Source organism: Microtus oregoni, unplaced genomic scaffold, assembly GCF_018167655.1.
Source record: "Microtus oregoni isolate MIOR12 unplaced genomic scaffold, Mior012 000002F_ref0000024, whole genome shotgun sequence".
Lineage (NCBI taxonomy): Eukaryota > Metazoa > Chordata > Mammalia > Rodentia > Cricetidae > Microtus > Microtus oregoni.
Window position 1 is genome coordinate 89,977,317 of NW_024543061.1, and position 27,185 is coordinate 90,004,501.

Sequence of the window (27,185 nt, forward strand, 5' to 3'; positions counted from 1 at the left end):
TAAAATTTGACAGAGGGTATCATTATGTTTCCCAGGATGGCATGTATTCATGACATTGACACTGGTTGTGCTTTCTGAGTCATTGGATTGCAGGTGCATCACCTTCTTCCGTCCTGTTTTGTTTTGTTTGAATTTTTATTTTAATATGAGTATTTACTTGTACATGGATATGTACCATGTGAGTGCCTGATCCTTACGTTGATTAAAAGATGGAACTAGGAACCCTGAACTTGGTATAATGAATAGTTGTGATCCCCCCATGTAATTCCTTGAGTCAGACCAGGAGTACTCTTTACTGTTGAAACATCTTTCCTGCTCAGTGTTGATTATTTGTAATCAACATATATATTTGATGCTTTCATTTGTCCATTTATAACTTTTTAAACATCCAGTGCTTTAAGTAAAATCTTATTTATGTTGCAGTTTAAATTGAGACACTTCAGGTTTCTCATAGATGAATAAAGAGCTGGAGTAAATAGATAACTCTTTTCAGGAACTACAGCAAAAACCTCTGAGTTCTTTCTATCTTTTATGTTTGTTTGATTGACTTTTAAATGGAAACAGATCCTTAATATATATTTATGGCTGTCCTAGAAGTGATTGCATGGACTAGGCCATTCAACTCAGAGGCAGATAGATATATGCCTCTGCCTTCTGAGTGCAAGGATTAAAGGCATGATTCAATACACCCAGTTTGACTATCTTTTTTTTTCTTTTTTTGTTAGAAATTAATCATCCATACAATTTCTCTCATTTGTACTCTGTACTGTTGATCTGTTTACTTATCTTTTATTGTTTGTTAATAGGCATTTCAAAGGGTTCATAAATTACAGAGGTGAATCTTCCATTCAGTTTGTTTCTAAAGTGACTTGGTAATTAAATTATGTCTATTTCATAGAATAAGTATGGGGAGCACCAAAGTTATATGACTATACTGTCAAAGAAGTATACATTTGCAGTGTTGTCAAAGTCATGATTTCTGTTGTACAAATGTATGGAATATTTTAGAATGCAGTGACCTATGATGATGTACATATCGACTTCACTTGGGAAGAATGGACTTTGCTGGATCCTACCCAGAGGAGTCTCTACAAAGATGTGATGTTGGAAACCTACAGAAACCTTACTAGTATAGGTAAGACTGAATTATATTTCATGTTTTATAATAAGGGGACAGTTGTTCATTGGTAACTGGTGCTCTTTTGTAATATGATTGAGGAAGAAGAAGAATGAAATGAATAAATCAGGCATGGCTGTAAGGTTCAATACAAATGGTAACTAATTTTTTTTACACATTTCAATATATAACATACATATTCTGGCATTATATTTTAGGATACAGTTGGGAAGACCATAATATTGAAAAACATTGTCAAAGTTCTAGAAGACATGAAAGGTAATTTTCATGTGTAAGCTGATAGAATTGTATCTCTGAAGAATGTGTAATGCATCCTGTAAGCTTTAAACAAAAGCAACAGTGTAAATACTAAAGTGCATTGATGATTTTTAAATTCTCACAAAATCATACACCTTAATTTCAGATAAGTGAACTGCATTTGCAAGCCATTCTTTTAAGAAGGAAGATAAGGAAACAATGTCTTAACCTATATTAAAATTTGAGTCATAATATGATGAGAGCTATATTGTAGAATTATCAATCCATTTATTTCATGAATATATATATATATATATATATACATACATACACATATTGAAAAGGTGATAAGTATCTCTCTAAAACTCTATTATACTAATAATCCATAGAAAAGGTAGTTTAACTCATAGACTTGTGACTGCAAAGTTTAGTGAGGGGGCAGTTAAAGTCAACAGTCAAGGGGCAGCTGTTATGTAGAGGCCTTAATCCATATACCACAAGTCTATGAACATAAAGTCAAACTGTGTGAACTCAATGTGGAAACCTTATATTTGTTATTTTTCTTTTACTAGGTATGTCATATGTTATTCTGGATACAAGCCCCATGAGCATAGGGATGTGAAAATAGATAACATACCTTTTTCTCAGAACAATTAGAAGATATGTAGCGGTCCCCATGTTGAATATACTTGTTGCATTTGTTGGACAAGTATATAAGTAATTGGTTTTCTAGCCTCATTGTTAATATATCAGTAAGCTCACATTTCAGAATAGCATCATGAGTACTAGGACTGTGTAAGTACTTCTGTTTGTCATAGTTCACTTACCAAATGTAGTATCACTCACAATATAGGAAACTTTATGAATGCAACAAGGGTGGTGAAGTTCTGAGATTTTTCAGTTCTCTTCAAATAGGTAAAAATTCTCATATAGAAAAAAGATTCTGTAAATGTGAACCATGTAATAAAGGTTGTTATCTATTGTCTTCAAAGATGCAAAACAAGCCTTAATGAAGGGGAACAACAAGATTGTAAACATGGTGATAAAACCTTAAGATATATTTTCTCTTTAAAATTGGACCAAATTGTAAAATTAATTCATACAGATAAGAATATTCAACAATGAATGTGCTAATTCTTTCACATGTACAACTATCATTACAGGCATGAAAAAAGTCAAACTAGAGAGAAAACTTCTGTATATACTCAATGTGTTAAAGCCTTCACATGTGACAGTCATCTACACAGCCTTGAAAGAACACATACTAGATTGAAACCCTTTGAACATAACGAATGTGGTAAAGCCTTTTTACATCACAGTCCTCTTCAGATACATAAAAGAACACATACTGGAGAGAAGGCCTGTGAATGTAATCAGTGTTGTAAAGTCTTTGCACATCACAGTCATCGACAAGTACATAAAAGAACACATACTGGAGAGAAACGCTATAAATGTAATCAGTGTGGAAAAACCTTTTCACACCATTGTCATCTACAAGTACATAAAAGAACACATACTGGAGAGAAGCCTTATGAATGTAATCAGTGTGGAAAAGCCTTTGTACAACACAGTCATCTTCAACGTCATGAAAGAACCCATACTGGAGAGAAGCCCTATGAATGTATTCAGTGTGGAAAAGCCTTTGCATGTCACAGTTATCTCTAAAAACATGAAAGAACCCATACAGGAGAGAAGCCCTATGAATGTAATCAATGTGGAAAAGCCTTTTTACACCATGGTCATCTACAAGAACATAAAAGAACACATACTGGAGAGAAGCCCTATGAATGTAATCAGTGTGGAAAAGCCTTTGCATGTCACAGTAGTCTCCGAATACATAAAAGAAGCCATACTGGAGAGAAGCCCTATGAATGTAATCAGTGTGGAAAAGCCTTTGCATGTCACAGTTATCTCCGAAAACATGAAAGAATCCATATTCGAGAGAAGCCCTATAAATGTAATCAGTGTGGAAAAGCCTTTCAATGGCACAGCCAACTTCAACGTCATGAAAGAAGCCATACTGGAGAGAAGCCCTATGAATGTAATCAATGTGGAAAAGCCTTTGCATGGCAATATCATCTACAAGAACATAAAAGAACCCATACTGGAGAGAAGCGCTATGAATGTAATCAGTGTGGAAAAGCCTTTGCATGTCACAGTTATCTCCGAAAACTTGAAAGAAGCCATATTCGAGAGAAGCCCTATAAATGTAATCAGTGTGGAAAAGCCTTTGCATGGCACAGACAACTTCAATGTCATGAAAGAAGACATACTGGAGAGAAGCCCTATGAATGTAATCAGTGTGGAAAAGCCTTTGTATGTCACAGTTATCTCCGAAAACATGAAAGAAGCCATACTGGAGAGAAGCCCTATGAATGTAATCAGTGTGGAAAAGCCTTTGCACATCACAGTAATCTCCGAATACATGAAAGAAGACATACTGGAGAGAAATCTAATGAATGTAATTAGTGCGATAAAGCCTTTGCTTATAGCATAGTTATTTTGAAGGTGCCTCAATGCCTGTGTTAGAGGAATGAATGCTTATAAGATAGAAACTTTCATGTGTGAAAAAGTGTTTGTTTAAAGAGTTGTTTTAATTGTAATTGTGTGATGTCATTATATGTTTGTGTGAGTATGTAAAGTTTTCATGTTTGCTTCTGAGAATGTTTGACCCTCGGATCTTCTTGTAGCAAGAATTACAAGAAGTTGTCAAAAATTAGGCCTTGGTTCTAGGAATGAATATTTCTTAATTGCCCAGCCATGTTTCTAGTGCTGTAAATATTTTAAAGCCTGTTTGTATCATGTTGAAGTCAAGAAATAGAGATAAACACATATGAGAGAAAAACTCTATTCCTGAAAATGATTTTGTAAAGATGTTGGACATCACAGTTGTCTTCAGCTTCAAGAAAAAAAAACATTTTTCATTTATTTTTTGTAAAAGCCTTGAAGGAAGTAAATTAGTACCATGTTCACTGAAGACTGATGTTAGAGATCACTTCATTGTGGTTTCTACTTTGAAACATTTGAGGTAGATACTAAAATGTGCTTCATGTGTGACAAATTCATTTCGTGCCTCTAAGACTTTCCAGAAATTAGAAAAATCACAAATCTTGCTTTATCAAGAGTTGCTGTTTGAGTGTAGCCTATGTTTGGCTTCAGAATATGTGAACTATGAGGGAAAGGGTACTGGAACATGCACACAAGGGACACCATATTTTGGAAGAGGAACAAAAAGTGCTCTGAGAGACTGGAAAAGTTTCTACTAAAATACCAATTTTTCAAACTAGAGCCCTGTGTTTCCCTAGGGTGTAATGGCAGAGCTGGGAAGGGCTGTGCTGGCTTAGTAATTTGATTTCTGCTCATCTAGTAAGGGAACTTCTACTGTCTTCAGGCTCAGCTGGGCAATTCTAGCTCTTGAGGGACTCTGGGCAAGCCTAGCAATCAGGAGCACCAGTGGGAAAGTAGATTGTGATCTATGAGGGAGCCAATAGGGAGCCTTGTGAGTTGTTTTTCTTTTTCCCTAAATTGTATATTTTATTTCTACCTCCAGTTCTTATCCCACCTTCCTTTGCAGAGGTAATACTAACTACCATTATGGGAACAGGGGAATGACTGTTCTGGTTTGTTTCAGCTGAATTTTTTTTTTAAATTTATTTATTATGTATACAGTATTTTCAGTATTCTGTCTGCATGTATTCCTACAGGCCAGAAGAGCGCACCAGATCTCACAACAGATGGTTGTGAGCCACCATGTGGTTGCTGGGAATTGAACTCAGGACCTTTGGAAGAGCAGGCAGTGCTCTTAACCACTGAGCCATCTCTCCAGCCCCTCAGCTGAATTTTTTTTGGCATCAGGTGGTAGTATTATGGTACCTTTCCATAGAGCCTCTCATAAAGACCAAAGTCTCAGATGTAGACAGAGTTGTCTGGGAAGCACTAACATATCCAAAGTCCATAAGATATTCTTGACGGACTCACAATAGCTTCCATCTGTTAGAGGTTTCCATTTAACTTCTACAGTTGGACTCAATAATGATGAGCCCACAACCAACTGTCACAACCTTTTACACCGGTTTCATCAGCCAAAAGTCAGCATGATGCCCTCCCAATGTGACTTCTGGATAGGGAGAAGAGAGGTATTTAGTATCATTTAATTTGGAGGTTAAAACAATCCTGAGCCTGTCCTTCTTTGCTGTGTGCAGGTGTTCTAGGAGCCAAGATCTGATGTCTCACATCCATACAGAATCTTTTTATCAAGAAAATATTACTGAGATTGGCTATCTAACTAACATCTCATGTAGACTTACATCTAATGTCTGTGGAGTGTGAACCGTTGTGTTGTTAGCAATCCTCTTATCCTTTCATTAAAATTTCTTCTTGAGTACTGAAGGCTGATGCAGATGTCAAAAATTAATCTGTCTTTCGGTGTTGTCAATGCCTGTTGAGCATCTAGTCTTTAGAGGTCACTTGTGCTTGGAAGGATCGTCAGATTCTTCATGTCTCTCTGTTATCAGTTGTCCATCAATGTGAGGATAAGTCAAAAGCTTTGCTTTATGTACTGTGGCTTCCTTTGAAGCCTTGAAGAAATCTTTCCCACATTGATCTTCCTTTTGTACACTTGATGATGATTCCAATTCATCGATTGCGTTCTCCATGGCCTCCATGAACAGGACAATAAATGATCAATAGATAGCCTTTGTTCCTATGGACCTCACTGATCTTGTATAGAAATGAGAGAAATAATCCCACTTTTGTTCCATGTAATGACATTAGAATAGCCTCTAAGAATGATTATTAAACACTAGAAGATCAGTTTTATACTAGTTTTGTACTTTTAACTACTTTATAATACTTCAGGAGTCAGACACAACTCAATAAACTTTCTTTGGCATACCTTTCAACCACTCCTTGAAATAATTGGAATCTGACCTTGCAAACTTTAATAAATAAATGATTCCTAAGTCTCATCCTTATGTACCTTAAACAACTTACTCAGACCTTCATAGCTTGTAAAACCTTTCCAGTCTTTATTCTGGAGCCATCTAGTCTTAATCTTGTTCATACATCTAAGTCCTTTTTTACTATGGTCATTTACATATTTATGTTCTTCTAACATGTTCTTTTATGTACTTCTCCCTTTTTGCTAATATCATAATAAGTAGGAACATTAACAAATATGTTTATGATCTGTTGTGAGAATTTTCTCCCCCAAGGAAGGGGCAGAAGCAATTTCTATCCCATAACCATAATTCCCAATGAAGATACAAAGTACAATTTCACCAAAGTCCATCCTGGGGACCAACCAGTGAGTTTATTGAGCTTACTTACTGAGCATGGTTGAAAAGGTACATACAAGGGGTTTTGATTCTGTGGTTGTTTGAATCAAAATGACCCCCAAAATCCCATGGAGAGACACTATTAGGAGGTGTGACCTTGTTGAACTATGCCATGATCACTTTCTGCTGCCTGCTGATCTGGGTATAGAACACTCAGCTCTTTCTCCATGCTTTCTGCCATGATGATAATCGACTAAATCCTCTGAGACCATAAGCCAGGCCAAATCAAATATTTTCCCTTATAAGTGTTGTTGTGGTCATGGTGTCTCTTCACAGCAATAGAAGCTCTAACTAAGATACACAGAAGCAGCACAAGGCATGTCTCCATCCAGTATGTACAATGGCTCTCTCATAGCTGCATATGTGGAGCTTACCTTCTCTCTACACTTCCACTGCCCATATATTCTCCATTACAATATTTTTCTCAGTGGACATAGGATGTAAGTAAGCCTTATAGCACTCAAGGTATATTCCCACTTTTTTTTTTTGTTTTGTTTTGTTTTTTTTTTTTTTTTTTTGTTTTTCGAGACAGGGTTTCTCTGTGGTTTTGGATCCTGTCCTGGGACTAGCTCTTGTAGACCAGGCTGGTCTTGAACTCACAGAGATCTGCCTGCCTCTGCCTCCCAAGTGCTGGGATTAAATGCGTGCGCCGCCACCGCCTGGCTTAAATTCCCACTTTCAAAGATGGATTTCTCATAGGTGCTAACACAGAATCAAGATCCACTCAAATGGTTCCCTGGCTACATACTCTAGCTCATTCTTAAAACCATAATGTCCCATGTCATTAGGGATGAATTGCATATAGTTGCCTGGAAAAGAGGCTGTGTACTAAGATCAAATGGGATGCTATTTTCTTGATGGAATATCAACATTCAGCAAAACTGATGATGGTCATCCTTTGTAAGCAGCCATGGGTGATCATGGGATGATACCAAACATTTGTCTTAAGATACTGCTGAGCAACAACAAATGAAAGAAAGCTGAATAGAAACTGTATATGATAATGTAATAAATTTGTTTTTCCTCAACTAAACATTAGATAAACACAAGGCATTATTCATATGATCCATGGCATCACTACTATAACCATGCTTTTGGGTTTTAATGTAAGTATGTAGTTGATTCTAAGAAACCGCAAATGCATAAGAAAATATCATGTAATTGATGTTTACAGCATCCAGTACAACACAACTAAGAAATCCCTCTTAAAACTATGATGCTCCAGCTTACTCTAGAGAGTTACACAGGCAGCCTCTTTATCCATTATATAAGTGAGTATCTCATTTGTTCTTTTCACTACAGACATGTATAAATAAAAGTTAAATAAATATTTACATTTGAGCATCCAAATCTTTAATAGTCCTGATTAACATACTACTTGTCTTTGGGATATTTCTGAGGCAGCCCTCCCTCAGCTAAATTCTACTTGGTGTGACTAACTCTCTCCTAAGCATTGGTCAATCCTTTATATCACCAATTCTAGTCTTCTACATTGCGACTTAGTACTGGAGTACTGCTCAGTACATGAGATGCCATTTACAACTTCCACAAATTAACTCCAAATGGACCTTACACTTAAATGTCAAATGCTAAGTGCAGAACTTCTAGAAAATACTTGAAACTAGGCCTCTCTGACTTTGGCAACCTGCCTAGGCATTGGGAGGTTTCTCTAAGGCAATGATGTATAGAGAAACAGCAGAGCTCTGTCTCTAATATCAGGAATATGCTTGGGAGTGCTGGTAAAGATGTGGGGCCAGAGCCTTTGGAAAAGGGTTGTTTCAGATCCTCAGAACCCTAGACTTTTCACAGAAGGATGGAAACAGTGGTTATCAGTTTTAGCACCACTGTGGACTTTGTTTATTATGTTCTTGATTTACCCAATATTCCTCTTGTGCAACATTGCCTGATTAGCCTCTTTCTGAATTTGTATACTTGTTTTTTTTAAAACCAAACCCATTGATTTACCTTTGCAGGAGACTTGCTGTTGAATTTGATGTAAATCTCCAGCCAATCTGAGATATACCTGTATTTATATTTGCAGCCAGTGCTGGGAATTCTGTGCTGTTTCCCTTCTGCTCACATGGTTTTGATACTTAGACCTCACTAACTAATCAGAGCCTCTAGCAGACCCGACAGACAAATGGGAGGGTTCTGGGAGCCAGCCTTCCAGTTTAGCCCTTCCTGAAGAAATCAGTCTCTTTCATGCACTGCGCCTTGGGCTCCCATGTGTGGAGAGAAGGCGTCTGCTCAGCAGCTTCTCCATGGTGAGTGTGGGGTTGCTTTCCACGTAGGGGAGGTGTGGTGGCCCAAGGTGTGTAAGAAGCTGCTGTCACCATGTGTGGAGGAGTGACTGGGCTTGGTGAGTGAGGGGCCGCTGTCCTCAAACTAAGTAGAGCGGCCTGCTGAGGCTTGTGGGTGGTGTGGTGGGTCCTCCCCTGGCTAGGTGGGAGGCAGTGGACAAACCCAGAGTTTAGTGTGTTCCTGCCTCATCCTAAGTAGCCCTAAGTGATCCTTGCAACTCCCTGCTGTCAGTCTCTAAATCTTCACTGCCTGGGGTGTGTCTGCACAGAGCAGAGCTTTGGGATCCACAAATGATGGTGCCTGTAGTGCTTATGTTGTTGCATGTGGAGCCCAATTTTTCAAATTCGGAGACTACTGGTCTCTCCAGTCTCTTCAGAAGTTCTGCACTTTTAACATTTATGTTTAGGATCCATCTGCAGTTAATTTCGTGGAGCTCATAAATGGTTTCTCCTTTGTAGAGTATCACTCTGCTGCTAAACTGTGAATTAGGAGAGCATAATTGATAATAAAATTAATGGTATAAGAATTTACCAGTTCTTAGGAGACATTAAGTCACACAAAGTAGAATTTAAGTGAGGGAGGGCTGCATCCCAAATTCCCCAAAGATAAGTAGTATGCTAGCCATGCCTGTTAGAGATTATTTTCATGAGATGCAAATGTTTGTTCAGCAGGATTAATATGCCAGTAAGGTACATTCCTATAACAAATGAAAGAACCATGATTTACAACCAGCCAAAAGACCTTCTTCCTCATCAAAGACCTCTAACATGGTGCCCAAGGGGCCATTACAGGCTCAGAAACTGTGTGCCATGAAAGTATAATAATTCTAGTACAGCTTCATTTTTCAGTTTTTAAAAAAGCAGTGTACAGTCAATGTCCCCTATACAGATTGAGGTAACTTGAATTCTGTCTGTAACCCCACAGAGCATTGCCTTTGCTATCCTCTTGGTTAACCACCATAAATTTTTGGATTACAAAAATGCTGCACCACAGAGTTCTAAAATTACCAGTTTGATTCATATTTGGGTTGTCCATTGCAATAACAATAAAAGGATTTGTGTGTGGATCATGGCTTCTCCCTTCAGACCAGAAGAGTAGGAACAGTGTACTGTGTACACAGGAAGGGGGAAAAACTGGACAATAACGAGATCACAGAATGAAGTTTAAGGGAGTGAGCTTCAGGGTTATCCATTACAAAGATGATTGGGCACAGTGTGTGACTTTCTGTGTAATTTCCCATCATACATTATTTCTTGCCCATGAACGAAGACAGACACTCGTGGGTGTACAGTTTAGGGAGGATAGCTTGAACTACTACATGTTTCGTTTCCAATTAGTGAACTCTCCCATGTAGATATGTTCACTCCTGGTTGACACAGTTAAGTCAGCTCAGATGTTTGAGACACAGGCCATTGGTTATCATTTTACATGGGACAAAGTCATGCATTCTCTTATTAATGGCATTCTCCCTATCAGGGAAGTGTGTACTCTGTTTCAAAGTCAGTATAACTAAGTGTTCAATTATTATTTTTATCATTTTAAGAAGTCGAGCTCCGGGCTGCACGCGGAGGGTGCGGAGGGAAGTCCCGAGTCAAAGGAGCGCCACCGCCTCTGCCGCCAAGATGGTCCGGGCCATGGTCGCCCAGGGACTTTGAATATGTCAGGGATTGCACTCAGCCAACGTGCCCAGGAAAGGAAAGCTTGTAGGAAGGACCACCCTTTTGGCTTTGTGGATGTCCCAACAAAGAACCCTGATGGCACGATGAACCTGATGAATTGGGAGTGCGCTATCCCTGGAAAGAAGGGGACTCCATGGGAAGGAGGCTTGTTCAAACTGCGGATGCTTTTCAAAGATGACTATCCGTTCTCGCTACCAAAATGTAAATTTGAGCCACCACTGTTTCACCCAAACATGTATCCTTCTGGCACAGTGTGCCTGTCCATCCTGGAGGAAGACAAGGACTGGAGGCCAGCTATCACGATCAAACAGATCTTATTAGGAATACAAGAACTTCTTAATGAACCAAATATCCAAGACCCAGCTCAAGCAGAAGCCTACACAACTTACTGCCAAAACAGTGGAATATGAGAAAAGGGTTCGAGCACAAGCGAAGAAGTTTGCCCCGTCATAAGCAGCGGCCCTTTGGCTCCATGACGAGGAAGGGATTGGCTTGGCAAGAACTTGTTTACACCTTTTGCAGATCTAAGTCACTGCATACAGTTACTAGTCGCCTGGGAGGGTTGAGCAGGCGCCATTTTCCATTTCCGCCACTGGGATATACAGTCTCAATTCGCTGAATTGCCCCAGTTTTTCATACAGGGTCTCTTCCTTCAGTCTTTTGTATTTTTGATTGTTATGTAAAACTTGCTTTTATTTTAATATTGATGTCAGTATTTCAACTGCTGTGAAATGATAAACTTTTGTACTTGGTAAGCCCCTCGGAGCTAGTTTCTTCGAGCTGGGATGCAGGCATGCTTCCCACTGTTCAGAGCTCTGGCCTCCAGCTGGCTGTATGACAGAACCACACTGTCCCTCCCTCCCCACCCTCAACCTCCTCAGAACCTGGGTTGTTGCTTATGAGCCTCAGATCCAAAGTTGGCCAGCGTCTCCATTCTGCACCACTTCCTTTGTGTTTATATGGCGTTTTGTCTGTGTTGCTGTTTAGAGTAAATAAACTGTTTATATAAAAAAAATAAAATAAAAAAGAAGTCAATTATTGGTTATCATATTTTAGATTTCATTTTATTCAAAGGCATTATTGCTATAATTTCTTTGTTTTTATTTTCCAATGTTTCCCAGTTTTTGAATTTCATTCTGTTTTTAAGTGCTGTTTATTTATTCATCTATTTATTTCAACCTGGTGGGCCATGACTCTTTTTAGGGGGATCAAATGAACCTATCACAGTACTGGCCTAATAACATCAGAAAGTACAGATATTTATATTATAATTCATAACAGCAAAATATAGTTATGAAGTAGCAGCAAAAATAATTTTATAGGTGGGGGTCGCTACATCATGAGTAACTGTATTAAAGAGTCACAGCACTAGGAAGATTAAGAAAACTGGTTTAGATCAATGTCTCATATAGCTCAGGCTTACATCACACTATGTAACAGAATTGCTGTGAACACCTAATCCTGCCTTTGGTTTCTAGTGCTGCAAAAGCAGTCCTGCAACTCCTACCAGGCTGGATCTTGACTGGTCTGTGTGAAGGAAGAATAGATCAGTGAATGATTATCCTCCAACTTCTCTAGATTTTACTTGTGACTTTACAAGTGAAGTGGGACCTGTGTAAGACTTGAGTTCACTGACCAGTTGTAAAGCCAGTGTAGTCACAACAGGCAAAAGATTGGCAAGAAGAAGGGTAAAAACTTTCCTGCTGTGACAGTAGTTGACATTAGCAGTGAGTAGTGAGGTAATCAATTTTAAATGCTCCATAAACGTGCTTACTTGCCATTCCGTGGGTCCACAGACCATGCATACAAGAATCTATATAAAGAACTGAACTTACCATTAAACTTAATTACTATAGTGACAGTAGTTCAAGTAAAATAGAAGAGCTGGATAAAATGATATGGCCCTGCCTACTATGATTTATTTTCCAGGTTTTAGATGTATGCTCTGAGATAAATGATGTAAATAGTACTTGTTCTGCTCTAATACAAATCCCAACTCTCTGGAGCACATGGCCATAAAATCTGTTTCAACTTTTGAACAGAATTTTTCAGGATGATAAATACATTATTTCCACTATCTCTCTTCTGCTTCTAAGCCCTCCCATAGACCCTTTGTTGTGTTCTAATTCTCATGTCTTCTTTTTGTTTAACAACAATTACTGTTTGAACGTGACCTGTGTTTGGTTGAAGGATCTCCCAGCTATGAAGTAAATGGTTGGCTACACTGAACCATGAGTGTAAAATCTCTAGATTTTACTTGTGAATTTACAAGTGAAGTGGGACCTGTGTAAGACTTGAGTTCACTGACCAGTTGTAAAGCCAGTGTAGTCACAACAGGCAAAAGATTGGCAAGAAGAAGGGTAAAAACTTCTGCCTTGGAAGAGGAACAGGAAGTGTTCTGAGAGAATGGAAGGTTTTACTAAAGTACAAATTTTCCATATTAGGAACTTGTCTGACTATAATGTGGAAGGACAAACCTTGGGGATTTTTGCTTTCTAAGACATTTGATCTCTGCTCTCCCAATAGGATAACTACTAATGACTTGAAGCCCACCTGGGTAGTCCTAGCTACTAAGGGACTCTAGTTAATTAGGAACACCAATAGGAAGTAGTTTGCAGGTTCTTTCCAGTAGTCTCTTGTTCTGCTCTAGAGAGTTGTAAGGAGAACCACAAGCCATTCCATGGTGAATGTAGGAGCCACTGTCCCCAGACCAGGAAGATCAGGTTAACTGAGCTGTCAGAGCTGCTTGGACAGGGATGAGCCATGAGCCAGACAGGTTCTGTTGTTCTTTGTAGTGACCTGGGTAGTGGTCCTTGGCCTCTGAGCTTTGTTGAGTGTTGATTCCCTGGTGAGGAGGAGGCTCTGCCATCCTGGCATGGGAGACTATGAGCTTGTAATAGTGTTTTAATCAGTGTGGTAAAGCCTTTGCATGGCACAGTCATCTTCAAAGTCTTGAAAGAGGCCATACTGGAGAGAAAACCCTATGAAAATAATCAATGTGTTTGAAGTCTTTGCCTTTCATAATAATCTCTGAAAACTTAAAAGAACCCATAATGTAGAGAAATATTATGTATGTAATTAGTGTGGTAAAGGTTTTGTTTAACATATTCATCTTCAAAGACATGAACTAACAAATGCTGGAGCTTCTGTCATAGCCAGACTTCTCAACAGTCAGTCTTTCTCCTCATAGCTGTAGATATCAGGATACTTTCCCTCCACAGCTTCAGTTATAGCCAGACTTCTCAACAGTCAGGATTCCTTTCTCCTCATAGCTTTAGGTATCCAGGATATCTTTTCTCCACAGCTTCAGGAATAGCCTGACTTAATAACAGTCAGGGTAGCTTTCCTAGCAGATGTAGATATCCAGGATTGCAGTTGAAGACTGCTTAGGCAGTGTCCGTAGCCATCTAGACCCAAAAAGTCACACTGAAAATATACTAATGATAACACTGGCATGTTAGAATGGCTCAGAATAGCTGTTGATTTAAGAACATAGTATGGATAGCTGACTTTCCCATAACATTTTTAAAATTTGTGTTCTATGTCCTTTGTATGTTAGAGGATTGTGGCATCAATACATGTTGTAATAGGAGTGGCGGGCTATGTTCCTGGCACCCGGCCACAGACACGGCTAGCTTTATACCTGAAATAATTACATGGAAACTGTATTCTTTTAAACAATGCCTGGCCCACTAGCTTTAGCCTCTTACTGGCTAGCTCTCACATCTTGCTTTAACCCATTTCTAATAATGTGGGTAGCCCCACGAGGTGTGGCTTATCAGGAAAGATCTTAACTTGCATCTGTCTGGAGTGGGAGAATCATGGCTACTGACTGACTCAGCTTCTTTCTCCCAGCATTCTGTTCTCTTTACTCCGCCTATCTAAATTCTACCCTATCAGAGGGCCAAGCAGTTTCTTTATTAATTAACCAATGAAAGCAACAAATAGATACAAGACCCACCTCCATCAAATACATCTTTTAAATGTATCTTTTAGATCATATATTAAGATCTATTTATCTTTTAAATCATACATTATAATATATTTTTAATTTGATACTAATGCATGATCTAAAAGATAGTTTTGTTCTGTAAATCTCCATCTGCCTAAGTGTCTATACTTGCATTCTCCTGTCCCTATTTAAACTGTTCAATGTATAATCTCAGGCAGGCCTGAGCCCAAAAAAAGATTAAGGATGGCAGCGTGTGTGGAATGCAAAATCTGGGCCAGGTTGTCTCCCTTTTTAACATTAACCACCACTGATTGCATACTTTTATTAAAGGAATTTGTGTCTCTTAAACTATAAGTGTGTGAATGATTAATCCCTGTGAAGGCATATTAATTCTAGAATAGCAGTACCTTCAGCACTGTAGAAAAATGTTTCTGAGACAAACATTTTTATGTTAGATCAGGTAGCCTTGATCCCACCCCATTGCTCCCCAGAGCAATGACCTGTTGTCCTTGTTATTAAACTAACAAAATTCTTAGATTAAAGAACTCAACCATCACTGAGTTTTAAAATTAAAAATTTGAGTCATGTAGTCAAATGTCCGTTTCAGTAGCAGGGAAAGGATTTGTATGTGGAGCCTGGATTCCACCTTCAGACCAGAATAGGAAGAATAGTTTATTGCACACATAGTAGGTACACAGACAGTTGCTGGAGTCACCATTATGAAATAGGACCCGATTGTGACAGAATTAGTGATTTTTGTAATTTCCCAGCATGTGTTCATCTATGTTATGCATATGAATGCAGGCTAGATTTTGGGTATAGAATTCTGGAAGGTTGGCTTGAGTCAATAAATATTGACTTTCTAACAAGGGAACTCTCCTACGCTTATATATCCAATCCTGCCTGTCATGATTATATCCATTAGCTGTAGCTGTGTGTTTCAGGTCACAGGTCTCAGCAGCTAACATTGCACATAGGGGAATGGTGAAGTAATACCTTTTTAATGTCAGTCTCTCTGGCAGGGAATGTTTTTCTCTTGTTGAAAGTCAGTATAACTGTGTGCTTTTAAATTATATTTATGATTTTAAAAAAGATAATTGCTATTTTTACTTTTTAAATTTTATTTACTTTACATGCATCACTGCTCTAATTTATTTGTTTCTATTCCTTATTGTTTTCAGCTCATTAAGAATTTCTTTCCATTTTTCTCAAATGCTGTTGATTATATATTTCTGTCTCCTGTAGCTTTGGCTTACCTCACACTACGTAGTTGAGAATTGCTTTGAACACCTAATCCTGCTTCTGCTGTCCAGAAAGCAAGTTCTGCAAGTGTTTCAAGACTGGGCCTTAACCTCTCAGTGAGAAGGATAATATATGAGTAAATGTGTATCCTCCAGCTTCTCTGGATTTTATTGTGAACTGGCAAATAAAGAGGGACCCATGTAAGAATTGATTTCACTGACAAACTGTAAAGCAGGTGTAGTACCAGCACAGAAAGGGATGGGCAAGAAGGAACATGAAAGTTTTCCTTCTCTAGACCATAGCTTACATTAGAAATAAGCAGTGAGGTAATCAATTTTAGATGATTATTAAATGTTCTGACTTGCCATTTCTTGCATCAACAGAGCAAGGAATCAAGAATCTGGATAAAGAACAGAACCCTAACCCTAACCCTATGTCCAGGTCTTATCCCACCTCCCTTTGAAGCAGTAACACTAACTACCATTGTGTAATTGGGGCAGTGAATTAGTGAATTAGTGAATCTGAATTTCCTAGCTGAATTTGGGTTATCAGGTGACAATATTGTGATACCCTTCCAGAGAGACTCTTGTAAAGACCAAACTCCCATATGGAGACAGAAAAGGAATTCCTTTTCTGTTGTCTGGGAAGAACTAAAATGTCTAAAGTCCATAAGACATTCTTGATGTGCTCACAATAGTCCCCCCGTCTATTAGATGTTTCCCTTTAACCTCTACAGCTGGTCTCCAGAGTGATGAACCCACAATCAACTTTCACATTCTTTTATAGCTGTTTTATCAGCCAAAAGTCAGCATGATGCTCTTCCCATGTAGTTTCTGAATAGAGAGAGAAAAGGTATTTAGCATCATTTAATTTGAAGGTTAAAACAATAAATGCCCTATCTTTCTCTGCTGTGGGAAGGTGTTTCAGGAGCCAAGGTCTGATGTCTCACATCTGGACAACATCTTTTTATCATGAAGAAAATATTGGTGAGATTTATTATTTAAATAACATCTCATGTAGACTTACATCTAATGTCTGTGGAGTGCAATCCCTTGTGTTGTTACCAATTCTCTTGATAAAATTTTCTTCTTGAGTACTAAAGAACAATGCAGGTTGCCAAAATTAATCTTTCTCTGTTGTCAAGGCCAGTTGAGCAACTAACCTCAGAGGTCACTTGGACTTGGAAGGAATCTCAGACTCTTCAAGTCTCTCTTATATCATTTGTCCATCAATGTGAGAATAATGCAAAGACTTTGCTTTATGTACTGCGTCTTCCTTTGAAGCCTTGAGGAAATACTTCCCACATTGATCCTGATTTTGTAGACCTGATAATGTTTCAGATTCATTGAGTGGATTTTTCATGGCCTTCAAGACTGGACAATAAGTGATCAATGGCCTTTGTTCCTAGGGACCTCATTGACCTTGTATGGAAAGGGGAGAAATAGTCCCCTTTTTGGTCCCTCTTATGACATTAGAATAGTCTCTAAGAATGATTATTAAACACCTAGAAGATCAGTTTTACACCATTTTGTACTATTACCTACTGTATAATATTTCAATAGCCAGATACAACCTAATAAATTTTGTTTAACATACATTTTAGCCAGTCCTTGAAATAGTTGATATCTGACCTTGCCAACTTTAACAAATACATGATCTCTAAATCGCATTCATTATATACCTTAAACAACTTACTCAGACCCTCATAGCTTGCAAAAACCCTTTCAGTCTTGTTTATTCTGGAGCCACCCAATCATCATTATCTTCATATATCTAAGTCCTTTTTTTCATTAAGGGCATTTACACATTTATGTTCTTCTAACATGTTCTTTTATGTACTGCTTCCTTTTTCTAATATCATGAGAAATAGAAACATTGACAAATGTGTCTATGATCTGTCATGAGATTTTTATCCCCTGTGGAGGGGGAGGAAGCAATGTCTATCCCAGCTGTAAGTCCCAATGAAATTGCAAAGTATAATTTCACCAAAGTCCATCCTGGGGAACCAAGGAGTTTATTGAGCTTACTTACTGAACATGCTTGAAAAGATACTTAGAAGGATTTTGATACTATAGTGGTTTTTGTCAAAATAACCCCCAATGTCGCATGAAGAGTGGCACTATTAGGAGGTCTGGCCTTGTTGGAGGAAGTATGTCATAGTCACTTTCTGCTGCCTGTTGATGTAGAACTCTCAGCTCTTTCTCCAGCACTGTGTCTGCCTGTATCCACCATGCTTCCTGCCATGATGATAATGCACTAAACCCTCTGAATCTGTAAGCCAGCCTCAATCAAATATTTTCCTTTATAATTTTTGCTGTGGTCATGGTGTCTCTTCACAGCAATAGAAACTCTAACTAAGATACCCAAAAGCAGCCACACAGGGATGGCTCTCTCATAGCTGTCATATGTGTAACTTATCTTCTCTCTACTCTTCTATGCCCATATACTCTCTATTATATTACTTTTCTCAGTGGATGTAGGAAGTAAGCATGATAGCACTTAAGGTAAATTCCCACTTTTAAAGATGGCTTTCCCATAGGTGTATACATGGAATCTACATCCTCTCAAGTCTTTGCCAGGCTGTTTACTCTCGTTCACCCTGATTACCACAAGGTAACATGTCATTAGTGATGAATTGCTTGCCTGGAAAAGAGGCTGTGTGTGCAGATGGAGGGGATACTTTCTTTCATGATGGAATATCCAGCAAACCTGGAGGTGGTCATCCTTTGTAAGCAGGCACAGATGATCACAGGAAGGTGCCAACTGTTTGTCTTCAGATAGTGCTGAGCAACAAATAAATGAAAGCTGAATAGAAACTCTATAAGATAATGTAATAAATCAATAATTTCCTAGGTATAAACTGTTCAACTAAACCTTAGATAAAACACAAGACATTCTTCATATGATACATGGCATCACTATTGTAACCGTGCTCTTGGATTTTAATGCGAGTAAGTAGTTGATACCAAGAAACAGCAAATACATTGCATAACATCACTGAATGATGTTTACAGCATCCAGCACACCATAACTAAGAAATCCCTCTTAAAACTATGATGCTCCAGCTTACTCTAGAGAGTTCTTTACACAGGGGTCTTTCCTCTCTATGGATGAGCATCTCATTTGTTGTTTTCACTACAGAGGTAAATAAACATTTACACCTTAGCATCCAAATCTCTAATAGTCCTGATTAACATACTACTTGTCTTTGGGGTATTTCAGAGGCAGCCTTCCCTCAGCTAAATTCTACTTGGTGTGACTCACTATCTCCTAAGCATTAGTCAATCCTTTATATCACTAATTCTACTCTTCTACATTGTGACTGAGTAGTGGAGTACTACATAGTACATGAGATGCCATTTACAACTTACACATATTAACTCCAAATGGACCTTACCCCTAAACATCAAATGCTAAGTGCAGAACTACTAGAAGACACTTATGACTAGGTCTCTCTGAGTTTGGCAACCTGCCCAGGCTTTGGAAAGTTTCTCTAAGGCCCTGATGTATAGAGCAATAACAGACTTCTGTCTCTAATCTCAGGAATACGCTTGGGAGAGCTGGTAAAGATGTAGGGCCAAGGCCTATGGAAAAGGGTTGTTTCCTATCCTCAGATCCTAGGACTTTTCACAGAAGGGTGGAAACTGTGGATATTGTTAATGATGTTCTTGGTTTACCCAATGCTCCTCTTGTGCAACATTGTCTGATTAGCCTCTTTCTGAATTTGTATACTTCCTTTTAAAATCAATTTACATTAACAAGAGACTTGCTGTTGAATTCTAATTAGCCTCCAGTGCTGGGAATGCTGCCCTGTGTCCCTTCTGCTCACCTGGTTCTGTCATTCATACCTCACTATCCAATCAGAGCCTCCAGCAGACCCAACACTCAAATGGGAGGGTTCTTCTGGTAGCCAGTTTAGCTACTTCTGGTTTAGTGCTTCTGGAAGAAATCTTAGTATCCCTTCTGCACTGCACCTTGGGCTCCCTTTTTGGGAGAGAACATGTCAGCTAGGCAGCTTCACCATGGTAAGTGAGGGATTGCTCTCCACAGACAGGAGGAGTAAGGGACCAATGTCTCCTGGCTGCAAGGCATTTCCTGCTTTAGTATGAGGGAGTGGGGATGGGGTTGCTGTCCCCATGTGCAGAGGATTGGCTGGGCTTGGCTGGTAAGGGGTCGCTGTCCCAAAACTAGATGGAGCAGCCTGGTGTGGCTCGCTGCTGGTGTGGTGGGTCCTCTCCTGCATGGGTGGGAGCCAGCGGACAGACACAGTTTACTGTGTTCCTGCCTCATCCTTCCTCATCCTATGTAGTTCTAAGTGATCCCTGCTGGCAGCTTCTGAATAACTTCAAGGCCTGGGCTGTGACTGCAGAGAGCAGAGCTTTGGGAGCCGCAAATGGTGGTGCCTGTAGTGCTTATATTGTCACATGTGGAGAGATATCACCAAATATTCCAAACTCGGAGACTCCTGGTCTCTTCTGGCCCTTCAGAAGTTATGCACTTTTAACATTTAGGACTAGGATCCATCTGTAGTTAATTTTGTGGGGCTTGTAAAAGGTTTCTCCTGTGTAGAGTAGCATTCCGCTGCTAAACTGTGGTGTAGAATAGTAGAATTGATTATAGAATTAATGGTATAAGGATTTACCAGTTCTTAGGAGACATTAAGTCACACAAAGTAGAATTTAAGTGAGGGAGGGCTGTTATTCTTTTTTAAAAAATACTGCTAGATCCCTGTGGCAGTAGGCAGCAGAAATGCTGTAGGTCCCAAATGGTGGTGGAGGGCCATGTGGTGGCAGGCAGCGGGCCCTAGGAACAGCCAGTCCCAGGCAGAGACAGCTGCTGGTCCCAGAGCAGTGGTGGCGGGCCATGTGGCTGCAGGCAGTGGGCCCCAGACAGAGACGGCTGCTGGTTCCAGAGCAATGGCTGGTTCCAGGCAGGGAGACACATGGCAGGCCGGCAGAAGACAGAAACATGGATAGACACAACATGCAGGGTGAAGTTGAATGTTTATTCAGGGAGTTATGGAGGAGGAAGGGTGAAGGGGGGACAGAGAGAGAGGGAGAGAGAGAGAGAAGAGGAGAAAGAGACAGAGAAGGGGGAAGCAGAGAAGTAGGGAGAGAGGCAGAAGCGAAGCTGCCTCTCCGAGAGGAAGATGGAAAAGAGAACGAGCTCAGGCCGGAAGCTGAAGATCAGCCTGCCTCAGTGGATGGGGAGGGGAATGGGTGTGGCTTGTCTCTTAAAGGGACCAAAACCATAACAAGGGCTGCATCCCAAATTCCCCAAAGATAAGTAGTATGCTAACCATGCCTAGTAAAGATTATTTTCATGAGATGCAAACGTTTGTTCACCAGGATTAATAAGCCAGTAAGGTTCATTCCTATAACAAATGAGACAGCCAGGATTTACAACCAGCCAAAAGACTCACTTCCCCATCAAAGACCTCTAACATGCTGCTGAAGGGGACATTTCAGGGTCACAACCTATGCGCCATGGAAGTATAATAATTCTAGAACAGCTGCATTTTTCAGCTTTTAGAAAAGCAATTTAGAGTCAATGTCCCCTATACTTATTTAGGTGGACTTGTATCCTGTCTGTAGCCACAAATGGCATTACCTTGCTGCACCACAGAGCTCTAAAATTACCAGTTTGAATCATATCGTGGTGCGTCCATTGCAATAATGATAAAAGGATTTGTGTGTGGATCATGGCTTCTCCCTTCAGACCAGAAGAATAGGAACAGTGTACTCTGTACACTGAAAGGGGGAAAAAACTAGAAATACCTAGATCACAGAGTGAAGTTTAAGGGAGTGAGCTTCAGGGTTATCCATTACAAAGAAGGACCTGATGGGGTACATCCATCATACATAATTTTCTTTCATGTGAATGAAGACAGACACCAGTGGGTGTACAATTTAGGGAGGAGAACTTGAACTCCTAAGTATCCATTTTCCAATTAGTGAACTCTCCCATGCATACATGTTCAATCTTGCTTGACACAGTTAATCAGCTCAGATGTTTGAGACACAGGCCATTGACTGTAACTCCATGTGTCAGCTTAGAGCACTCAGCAGCTAACCTTTTACATGGGACAAAGTCACATTCTTTAATTAATGGCATTCTCCCTACCAGGGAAGTGCCTACTCTGTTTCAAAGTCAGTATAACTAAGTGTTCCATTATTTTTAATGTTTTTAGAAGTCAGCTATTGTTTTTCAGTTTTTAGATTTCATTTTCTTCAAAGGCATTATTGCTATAATCTCTTTGTTTCTATTTTCCAATGTTTCCCAGTTTTTGAATTATCAGTTTAGAGCACTGATTCTCAACCTGCTGGGTCATGACTCCTTTTGGAGTGATCAAATGTACCTGTCACAGAACTGGCCTAAGATCATCAGAAAGTACAGATATTTATATTATAATTCATAACAGTAGCAAAAAGATAGTTACAATGTAGCAGCAAAAATGATTTTATCGGTGGGGATTCACTGCATCATGAATAAATGTATTAAAGGGTCATAGCACTAGGAAGATTGAGAACAATTGGTTTAGATTAATGTCTCCTGTAGCTCAGGCTTACATCATACTATGTAACTGAGAATTACTGTGAATACCTAATCCTGCCTCTGCTACCCTGTGCTGCAAAGACAGTCCTGCAACTCTTACCAGGCTGGACCTTGACTGGTCTGTGTGAAGGAGAAATAGATCAGTGAGTGAGTATCCTCCAACTTCTCTAGATTTTATTGTGAATTTACAAGTGAAGTGGGACCTGTGTAAGACTTGAGTTCTGGGACCAATTGTAAAGCCAATGTAGTCACAATAGACAAAGGATGGGCAAGAAGGAGGATAAAAGCTTTCCTGCTGTGACAGTAGTTGACATTAGTAGTGAGTAGTGAGGTAATCAATTTTAAATGCTCCATAAGTATGCTGACTGGCCATTCTGTGGGTCCACAGACCACGCATACAAGAATCTATATAAAGAACTTATCATTAAACTATATTGCTGTAGTTACAGTAGTTCAAGTAAAATAGAAGAGCTTCATAAAATGGTGTGGCCCTGTCTACCATGATTTATTTTCCAGGTTTAAGATGTATACTCTGAGAGAAATGATGTGATTAAAACTTGATGTGCTCTAATACAAATCCCTGGTTTCTGGAGCACATGACCATAGAGACTGTTTCAAGTTTTGAACAGAATTTTTCAGGATTATGAATACATTATTTCCACTATCTCTTTCCTGCCTCTAAGCCCTCCCATAGACCCTTTGTTGTGTTCTAATTCTTGTGGGGTTTTTTTGTTTGTTTGTTTAACAACAATTACTGTTTAAATGTGACCTGTGTTTGGTTGCAGGACCTCCCAGCTATGAAGTAAAGGGTTGGCTACCCTGGACCTTGAGTGTGTAATGGAATATGTACACATAGGACCCGGTTTTCTGGAGGAAATACAGAAATTGCTCTGAGAGAATAGAAGATTTTACTAAACTACAAATTTCTGAGATTATGATCTTGTCTGACCATAGTGTGGAAAGACAAACCTGGAAGATTTTTGCTTTCTGAGACATTTGATTTCTGCTCATCCAGTAGGGTAACTGCCAATGTCTTGAAGCCCAGCTACGTGGTCCTAGCTAATGAGGGACTCTGGTTGGCAATCATGAGCACCAGTAGGAGGTAGTTTACAGGTTCTTTCAGGATTCTCTTGTTTTGCTCTAAGGAGCTGTAAGGAGGACCACAAGCCATGCAATGGTGAATATATGAGCCACTGTCCTCAGACCAGGAAGTACAGGTTGCTGCGCTGTCAGAGCTGCTTGGACCAGGGTGAACCATGAGCCAGACAGGTTCCGTTGTTCTTTGTGGTAACCTGGGCAGTGACCCTTGACCTCTGATCTTTGTTGAGTGTGGGGGAGGCACTGCCATCCTGGCATGGGAGACTATGAGTTTGTAACATTGTTTCCTCATGCTATGTAATTGAGAATTTCTTTAAACACCTAATCCTGCCTCTGCTGCCCAGTGCTGGGAAGATTTCAGGACTAGACTTTGACTGGTCTATGAGAAGGAAAAATAAACCAGCTAATGAGTGACCTCCAGTCTCTCTGAATTTTCGTGTGTTATTATAGATGAAGAGGGATCTGTGCAAGAATTGAGTGCATAGAGAAAGCTTGAAGCTGGCAGATTCACAGTGCAGAAAGGGAGAGACAGGACATTGGTTGAGAACTTTCCTACTTCGACAATAGCTGAGATTAGCAATGTTGAACTAGGTAATCAATTTTAGATGCTTCATAAATGTCCTGATAGTCATTTCTTGGTGTCCACAGATCAGACACTCAAGAATCTGGACTGACCTTATTATGAAAGTAAATTGCCATAGTTACTATAGTTCAACCAAAATAGATCAGAGTGAACTGTTGTGGCCCTGCCTAACAGGACTGTTACTGGTTTTAGATATATACCCCCAGTTAAATGTTTGAGATATCTTTGATGTGCTCTAATACCAATCCCTAGTTTATGGAACACATGGCCATAAATCCTGTTTCAACTTTTCAAAATATTTTTTTAAGATTATAACTATATCATATCCACATTCTCTTTTCTGTCCCCAAGCCCTACTATGACTCTTCAGTGCCTTCTAATTTATGGCCTGCTTTACTTCAACAACAGTTGTGAATGGGACCTGTGTTTGGCTGCAGGATTCCCCAGGTATGAGGCAATGTTGGCTGCACTGCACCTTGAGTGTGTAATGGGATGTCCACACAAACGACCCTGGGCTTTGGATGAGGAACAGATAATGCTCTAGGAACATTGATGAATCTCTACTAAAATACAAACTTTCTGGACTAAGGCCCTGCCTACTGGGCTGGAAGGGCAGAACAGAAAGTTCTGTTATATGTGAGTAATTTGATCTCTGATCACCCAGTATGGGAGCTGATAATATTCTTAGGCCCAGCAGGGTGGTATTAGCCAGTGAGGGACTCTGGGAAGGCTTAGCAAGCAGGAATAATAATGTGGGCTAGCTTACAGGTGGTTATTTTCATGATTCTTCCCTGCTTCTCTTGTAATGACTTGTAAGGAAGACCACAAGCTATGCCATGGTGAGTGTAGGGTGTTCAGAGAAGGTCTGTTGAGCTTTCATTTCTGTTGACATTTGGATGGAACATTAGCCAGGCTATGGTTCTGTTGGTCTGTGTAGTGACCTGGCCAGTGTTCCTTGTCCTCTGTGCCTCTATGAGTATGGATTTTCTGGGAAGAGGGAGACTCTGCAGCTCTAGTATGGTAGGATATTATGCTTGTAATATCATTCTACAGTCTACACACAGGGGCATGCTTTTGGTTTGCAGTGGGAAGATAGATTGGAAAACTGATGATATGGTTTGTAGAATTTATGAATATTGCATTCCACTTTCAAGTTTGTCTTATAGATGTTTCAAACAGTTTAAAAGGTGGTAGAACTATGGTGATGGCGATTGTCTTTTGGCAATACATGATTATAATGCTTCTAACTTTCTGCTCTCACCAGCCACAATGATATGATTCAGTGATGTTTAGTTCTAGGGAACAAAAGGAGCTACCATAGTTTCTCAGGTGTGCATGCTATTGGGCAGGTAAATAGGGCAGAATCTGTATCTTGTGATATAATCCTTGTGACATGAAGCAGATATTAAATTATTTTTCATAATTATTTTTTCATAAACTCATTGATCACTCTGAGTGTTTCCACTATGAATGTAGCTTTGTAATCAGCTTTTCTGTTATATATTTTCTGTTTTGAAAATTGTCATTGAATTGTATTCATTTTATGCTGCCCATTTACTATACACAGCATAATGTTCCCAAGAATTAATTATTTGCTTCTTCATTTACTTAGGTTTTGTTTTTCTTGTTGCTGTTAATCTGTGAAAGATTTTGGTTTAGTGGCTAAAATGTCTTTGTATGTCGTTTCTCATATATTGTGATTTCAAATACCAACACTCAAGTTGAGAGGCTCATAAATATCTACTATTTCAGATCCTGTATACATGCAGAGAACATTCATTCTCCCATGCAAAGATTTGCAAAAAATAGCAATAAACTTGTTTTCAAAAGTGCTTGTGCCCAGGCAGTGGTGGTAAATGCCTTTAATCCTAGCACTCAGGATGCAGAGGTAGGCCAACCTGGTCTACAAAAGCTAATTCCAGGACAGGCTCCAAAGCTACAGAGAAACCCTCTCTCAAAAAACCAAACAAAAAAAAAGCTTGTGAAACAATTATAAACTGAGTTGCTTTAGGTATATATTGATTCTTTAAAAGTCTGTTATCTTGGGCTGGAGAGATGGCTCAGAGGTTAAGAGCATTGCTTGCTCTTCCAAAGATCCTGAGTTCAATTCCCAGCAACCACATGGTGGCTCACAACCATCTGTAATGAGGTCTGGTGCCCTCTTCTGCTCTGCAGTCATAAACACAGACAGAATATTGTATACATAATAATAAAAAATATTTAAAAAAAAGTCTGTTATCTTGTATTTTGTTTTTTTTAATTAATTAATTAATTTGTTCCATTAAAAAATTTACACTTTCTCCTCTCCTTTCATTCTCCCCCTCCCCCACTCCCCTTCCTCCCTCTCCTTTCCTCCTTAAGAGAGGGCAGGGAACCCTGCCCTGTGGGAAGTCTAAGACCCTCCCCCCTATGTCCAGGCCTAGGAATCTTTGCATCCAAACAGAATAGGTCCCAAAAAGCCAATACACACAGTAGAAACAAGACCCAGTGTCTTTATCAATGGCTTCTCAGTTGCCCTTATTGTCAGCCACATTCCGAGAGTCTGGTTTGATTGCATGCTTGCATGCTCATTCAGTCCTGGTCCAGCTGGATTTTGTGAGCTCCCATTAGACCAGGCACACTGTCTCAGTGGGTAGACCAACCCCTCGTGGTCCAGACTTCCTTGCTCATCTTCCCCCTCCTTCTGCTCTTCACTGTATCTTGGGAGGTCAGTCCACTGCTCTGATGAGGGTCTCTGTCTCTATCTCCATCCTTCACCAGATGAAGATTCTATGGTGATACTCAAGATAATCATCAGTGTGATAGTGGGGCAAGGCCAGTTCAGGCACCCTTTTCTCTGCTGCCCAAGCACTTATCTTGGGACATCCCCATGGACACCTGGGATCCCCTCTATAGCCAAGTCTTTTGCAAACCCAAAAATGTCCACCTTAATATAGATATCTTCTTTCCTGCTCCTATATCCACCCTTCCTCTATCTCCACCCTCCCACTCACCCAAGCTCTCTCCTGTCTTTCCTTTTTCTCTTCTCTTTACCCCTCTCCACCAATCCCACCCCCACCCCTAC

General features: G+C 39.6%; 1 protein-coding gene and 1 pseudogene across 1 annotated transcript; both read left to right on the plus strand.

Moving 5' to 3' along the window:
• The window catches only part of LOC121436997, a 207,102-nt pseudogene that overhangs the window by 35,232 nt on the left and 144,685 nt on the right, over positions 1–27,185 (plus strand).
• On the plus strand, positions 10,670–11,101 carry LOC121442003 (SUMO-conjugating enzyme UBC9-B-like). The gene has a single exon (XM_041643445.1). It carries the CDS (start codon positions 10,670–10,672, stop codon positions 11,099–11,101), a length of 432 nt encoding a protein of 143 aa, XP_041499379.1.